The sequence below is a fragment of the Octopus sinensis genome, linkage group LG19 (genome assembly GCF_006345805.1).
Source record: "Octopus sinensis linkage group LG19, ASM634580v1, whole genome shotgun sequence".
Taxonomy (NCBI): domain Eukaryota; kingdom Metazoa; phylum Mollusca; class Cephalopoda; order Octopoda; family Octopodidae; genus Octopus; species Octopus sinensis.
Window position 1 is genome coordinate 50,917,328 of NC_043015.1, and position 5,971 is coordinate 50,923,298.

Here is a 5,971-nt window from a genome sequence, read left to right on the forward strand (position 1 = left end):
ACAAACAACACATTCACTTAAAATATTTCTAAACGATTAAAATATTGTGCTTAATAAAAGCAAAAATAGAAACATTTACTGTAAAAAACAAATCATATTTTTTTGTTGTCAAGTCACTGTGTCTAATCAAAAGGTAAGAGCTTCTAGCCTTTCATGATTAAGTTACTTTCAGAATACTTTCCCATTATGCACCGTTTTGAGTATTTATACCCCAAAAATCCCTCAAAAACCATTTGTCTGATATACGTGTAACTTGTTTTATTCTGTTCGTATTAACATTTCAGGGACAACTTAATTCATCGTATTTTCCCATTATGCGCCAGTTTGGCTGGGTAACATTGCAAGCAAGAAAGCAAGATTCAAGCTGACTTTTAATGTATTATAGATCTCCAGTATTGTCGGTATACCTTGTATTTAAAAATATCTGCAGTCAGTCTTCACAACTATGACTTTGCCTTTGGTATTTCTTGATAAGCTTTCTCCATTCTGGTTGGTTTTCACTTCGGTTTGCCATTTATTATCACAAATTCCTTTCCACTTCATATTCCTTTTTGCAGTTTCTTTGAGTCTCAGTCTAGGTCTTTCCTGGTTTCTTTTCCCCTTGCATTGTTGGGAGTAACGGATTTATTTGAACGAGTTTGTTGTTGTCCATCCTGTGTTCATGGCCCAACCAATGTAAATTCCTATCCTCTGACATGAGTTCCCCTCCACAAATGCTCCTGCCCCTCTCATAATTCCTTGTCTTATGAGTTACCTTGGTGACCCTGCCAGTGCTGGTGCCACGTAAAAAGAATCCAGTCCACCTTGTAAAGTGGATGGTATTTGGAAGGGCATCCAGCTGTAATAACCGTGTCAGAGATGTGCAACCAAGCGAATACCCTCCATCAGGCATCTACTATACTCTGAACACCTTGCTTCCCTGGGCATAGATACACTAAAGTTCTGATGTCTGGCAACTGATTTAGTGAACCCCTGCAAACAGCACAGCTCCCATGACTTTCAGAAACATTTTTTCACACTCAGAATTACTGAAGCATGGAACAAATTTCCTGCATCAATTGTTGGTTGCCAAAACATTGCATCCTTTAAAACCTCAATGCTTCCTAAAATTCGCCAACACTACACCTGATATCTTCACTCCATACGCATGCACACATGTATATCATAACTCATACACTATTCACTTTCTTGACTTTTGTACATAATTCTATGTACTGTACATACACCTTTAACGAGCTGTAGTGCACCTGAGCACTATACAAAATAGTTTCATTATTATTATTTAAAACTAATCTCACCTGTGCTAGTACCATGTAAAAAGCACTGAGTCCTCTCTGCAGAGTGGTTGGTGTTAGGAAGGGCATCCAGCCATAAAACCCCTGCATGGGATTGTTTTTTACCTGGCCAACTCCTGTGAACTGTCCTACCCATGCATAGCATGCATGGAAGCCGTTAAACAATGATGATGATGATGAAGGGTTTCCATCATAGGCGCAGGAGTGGCTGTTTGGTAAGTAGCTTGCTAACCAACCACATGGTTCCGGGTTCAGTCCCACTGCGTGGCATCTTGGGCAAGTGTCTTCTGCTATAGCCCCGGGCCAACCAATGCCTTGTGAGTGGATTTGGTAGACGGAAACTGAAAGAAGCCTGTCGTATATATGTATATATATATAAGTGTGTGTGAATATGTTTGTGTGTCTGTGTTTGTTCCCCTAGCATTGCTTGACAACCGATGCTGGTGTGTTTACGTCCCCGTCACTTAGCAGTTCGGCAAAAGAGACCGATAGAATAAGTACTGGGCTTACAAAGAATAAGTCCCGGGGTCGATTTGCTCGACTAAAGGCGGTGCTCCAGCATGGCCGCAGTCAAATGACTGAAACAAGTAAAAAGAGTAAAAAAAAAGAGTAATAGGAGATAGGCCAGCATGCCATAGAATCTCTTCATCATCAATGTAACTTGAAAATCTAAAAGAAATAATTAAAAATCCCTGTGTACCTTTCTTGCTTTATAGCTGATCACTGTCTTCCTGGTGAGAAAGTTTCTTCTCTGACGCTGGCATCCAACACTGGCTACGTAACTGACTTTCTGGAGAGAACTTTATACAAAGCTAAAAGAATGCATGAAAATAAGGCATATTTACATTGGTACTGGAAGCATGGAGCTTCACAGGTAAAAGAAATGATTTATTTGGAAAGTCCATTATAAACAATTGAGGCAATATTTAATTAAAACAGCCATCTATGTATCACACTAAATGCATATACACAGTCTATAGGCCAGTTACTTCACTATTTGTCCAGAGATAACATCTATTATGGATGTGCTGTGTTAAAAATACAATAAGTATCAGAGAGAGATGGAAATTTGTCTCAGCAGCGGCCAGTGAGAGCATCAGATGCATTTCAGCGTTTTTGCGCCTCTTCAATACATGTACTCACAACCAGATTATCATCTCCATTTCATCATCTCTATTTTCATGTTTCTCTGATATTTATTGTGTTTTTAACACAGCAAGTCCCTAAGAGATGCTACCTCAAAGCAAATGCTGCAGCAGCTTATCTCTCTCAACAATGTATATACATTAAGTATGATACATAGATGGCTGTTTTGATGTATTTGGGTTTGGTTGTTTCTGCTGAATTTACTTTTTACATTGTTAATTGCAAGCTTAATGAATCTTTATTTACTTACTTTTTGTTATTTCTTAGTACACTGGAGATCTGATGAAAATATTCCAGGCATACATCAAGAAATTACTGGCCAATGTGTAAATTTAAGGGAAAAAAATTGTTTGAGTTAAATATCCTCCTCCACCTCCTTCTCCCCTCCTCCCTCTTATTCCTCCTCCTCCTCCTTCCTTCTTCCCTCCTCCCTCTTCTTCTTCCTCTCCTCCTTCTCCCCCCTTCTTCTTCCTCTTCCTCCTTCTTCTCCCCTCCCCTTCTTCTTCCTCTTCCTCCTCCTTCTCCCCTCCCCTTCTTCCTCCTCTTCCTCCTCCTTATCTCTCCTCCTCCCCTCCCCTTCTTCTTCTTCTTCGTCTTCTTCTTCTTCCTCCTCCTTCTTCTCCCCTCTCTTCTTCTTCTTCTTCGATAGATAGATAGATAGATAGATAGATAGATAGATTGATAGATATCTTTATTTATTAGCCATGCAGGGCCAAACACAGGGGACAATACAATGTAGAACTTTTTGAAAGAAAGAATAAAAAACGATCAAAAGGGATCGAAAGTGTTTGGGACATGTAAACAGCAAAATAAGGCTGAGTAATAATGTAAAACAGATTATGTTTATCTGTTGAAAGAAAAGCCTACGGGAAAGACCATGATAACCTCAGGTAAGGAAAGAAATACATGACAGCAAAGCACTCTCTCTCTCTCTTTCTTTTGGATTTACAGGATCATGCTTAAAGTGGTTTTGTCATTCACGCGTACCATCTTTGCTACATTCACCAACCTTTTATTGAAACTTTCACGGGACAAAACTTGCCTCTCTATTCTCACCTTCCTTTCCAAGTGGTGCTTGAAAAAGTTGATGAGCGATTGGCCAGAGAGGAAAGTGTTTGTCTCTAAACCTTTCACACGAGTCCTCCACACACATTCTTTCACCGTAGCCACCAGTACTGCCTTGCCTTCCTGGTTAAAGGAAGGTGGCGGGGAAATATTCACAATAGACTCAGCCGGTAACCGAATTCGTCGTACACATGACAGCAGTTGTTTGACATAAGCCCACAGGTCTGAAATGGTTGGGCATTGTACGAGTGTGTGCAGAATGGTTTCGTTGCTCTGACCACATCCCAGGCAAGTCGGTCTGGTGAATCTCGAACTGTGCCTGTAGATTTTATCCTGAACAGACAATGCTTCCTGATAGCACTGCCAGGCTAGGGATCTCTGGTGATTGTCCATAGGTCCCAGCCCAAAAGTTGTCCTGAAGAGGCGGGTCAAGTGTTCCCTGTCGTCGCCCAGATTCTCCCAAAGAACATCGTCGCATCTCCTCTGCATTAATCCTCTATAGAATGCCTTTGTGGAATTGAAGTTGCACAAGTTTGGTCCCAGCTGGCAGAGTTGCTTAAGAGCAAGGCGGCACTCACAGTGTCATTTGCCTAGCCTTGTTCTCTTTTTGATCCATGACTGCTGTTCGTCTCTGATCCACGAGTGAGGTAGATAGATAGCTAGCTTAGATAGATAGATAGATAGATAGATAGATAGATAGATAGACAGACAGACAGACAGACAGACAGACAGACAGACAGAGAGTGATGCACTAGTACTCAGGTGGTGCCCATTTACAACTGAGTAAACTGGAACAACATGAAATAAAGTATCAAGAACATAACACACTGCTCGATCCATAAGAATCCATTCCTTATGATCGTGAATAGAACCTACCCCTCCCTCCAATCACTAGGACACACACCTATCCGAAAGGATTAGATATTCTCTTTCTTATTTTGCTACAAGGCCTTAAATTTAGGGAGAGGGTCTAATCGATTGACATAGACCTCAGGGCTCAACGGATACTTTATTTTATCGACCTAGAAAAAATGAAAGGCAAAGTCGAGCTCAGAGAAATTTGAACCCAGAACGTAAAGACGGCCGTGTGTCTATTGTCCTGCAAGTTAACTGTTTGGTTTCTCCTTTCTTTATTAAAAACAAAAATCAAATTTGATTCTATTTACTCATTTCGTATTTTCTTTTTCTTTTCTTTTTGTTTCTTCAGAATGATTTTGAGAATGCGTTTGAGACGGTACAAAGGATCATTGACAATTACGAAGCAGTTGCTACATCATCATGAAGCACAGGAATTATCTCCCTTCGAAACAATTGCCTCCCTTTAAAGATGTCTCTGGATATAATTTTCTTTCCATTTTCATATCTCTACCATTGTCATCATTTATTACATAAATGTTTTATTCAATATCATCTCGAATTTCATTAAAAGTTAACTTGTACTAACAAAAAGCCTGAACTATTTTTATTGAATTTATTCAGTACTCTGTTGTGTCTGGGGAGAGTCATTCTCCTTTAGTACCTTATTATTTAACACACTCAGTAGTCTATTGAAAAGGTTGCTAGACGCAACGAAAATTTTAGGAAAATAAAAAGACGAAATAAGTGGAAATTTTAAATAATAAGGTACTAAAAGAGAATGACTCTCCCCAAACACAACAGAACATGCTTCAACACAGGAACTCATATAAAGAATCTTGCAGACCAACGAAAAATTATTCAGTATTATTTCTTTTTTAATATTACATATATTACATATATTGCTGCTTCGATGACCCAGTAGGCATGGGCGCTGAAAAGTAGTGATGTAACACACAGGTGGTGGCTTCAAGTCTCTTCCAGGAATTACAAGAGATCTTGTTAAAAAATTTAAGGCGCAGGAGTGGCTATGTGGTAAGTAGCTTGCTTTCCAACTACATGGTTCTGGGTTCGTTCCCACTGCGTGGCACCTTGGACAAGTGTCTTCTATTATAGCCTCGGGCCGACCAAAGCCTTGTGAATGGATTTGGTAGACGGAAACTGAAAGAAGCCCGTCGTATATATGTATGTATATATGTATGTGTGTGTATATGTTTGTGTGTCTGTGTTTGTCCCCCCGCCCAACATCGCTTCACAACCGATGCTGGTGTGTTTACGTCCCTGTAATTAGCGGCTCGGCAAAAGAGACCGATAGAATAAGTACTAGACTTACAAAGAATAAGTCCTGGGGTCGATTTGCTCGACTAAGGGCGGTGCTCTAGCATGGCCGCAGTCAAATGACTGAAACAAGTAAAGAGTATATAAATATATATATATATATATATAAATGTGACCGCGTGTGTACCGTTGGCGATTTTTTCCCTCTGTCTTCTCTTCTCTGGATCTTTCCTTTTCCTATGTTTCCGACGAAGAGCTCCGCTCAAAACGTAAAAGCCTCCTTATTCCCTTCCTTCCCGAGCGTCCAATAATACTATATTTATTCCATGTCC

The 5,971-nt window shown here is 40.0% G+C and overlaps 1 protein-coding gene across 3 annotated transcripts in view; it reads left to right on the forward strand.

Moving 5' to 3' along the window:
- Positions 1-4,945, forward strand: part of LOC115222083 (tubulin delta chain-like) — a 51,415-nt gene extending 46,470 nt beyond the window's left edge. For all 3 annotated transcript variants that reach the window (XM_036511255.1, XM_036511256.1, XM_036511257.1), the window contains 2 exons: positions 2,012-2,169; positions 4,714-4,945. In XM_036511255.1, the coding sequence (XP_036367148.1) occupies positions 2,012-2,169; positions 4,714-4,788 (233 nt within the window). In that variant the 3' untranslated portion in view covers positions 4,789-4,945. The remainder of the gene's footprint in view (positions 1-2,011; positions 2,170-4,713) is intronic.
- Positions 4,946-5,971: the final 1,026 nt, after the last annotated feature.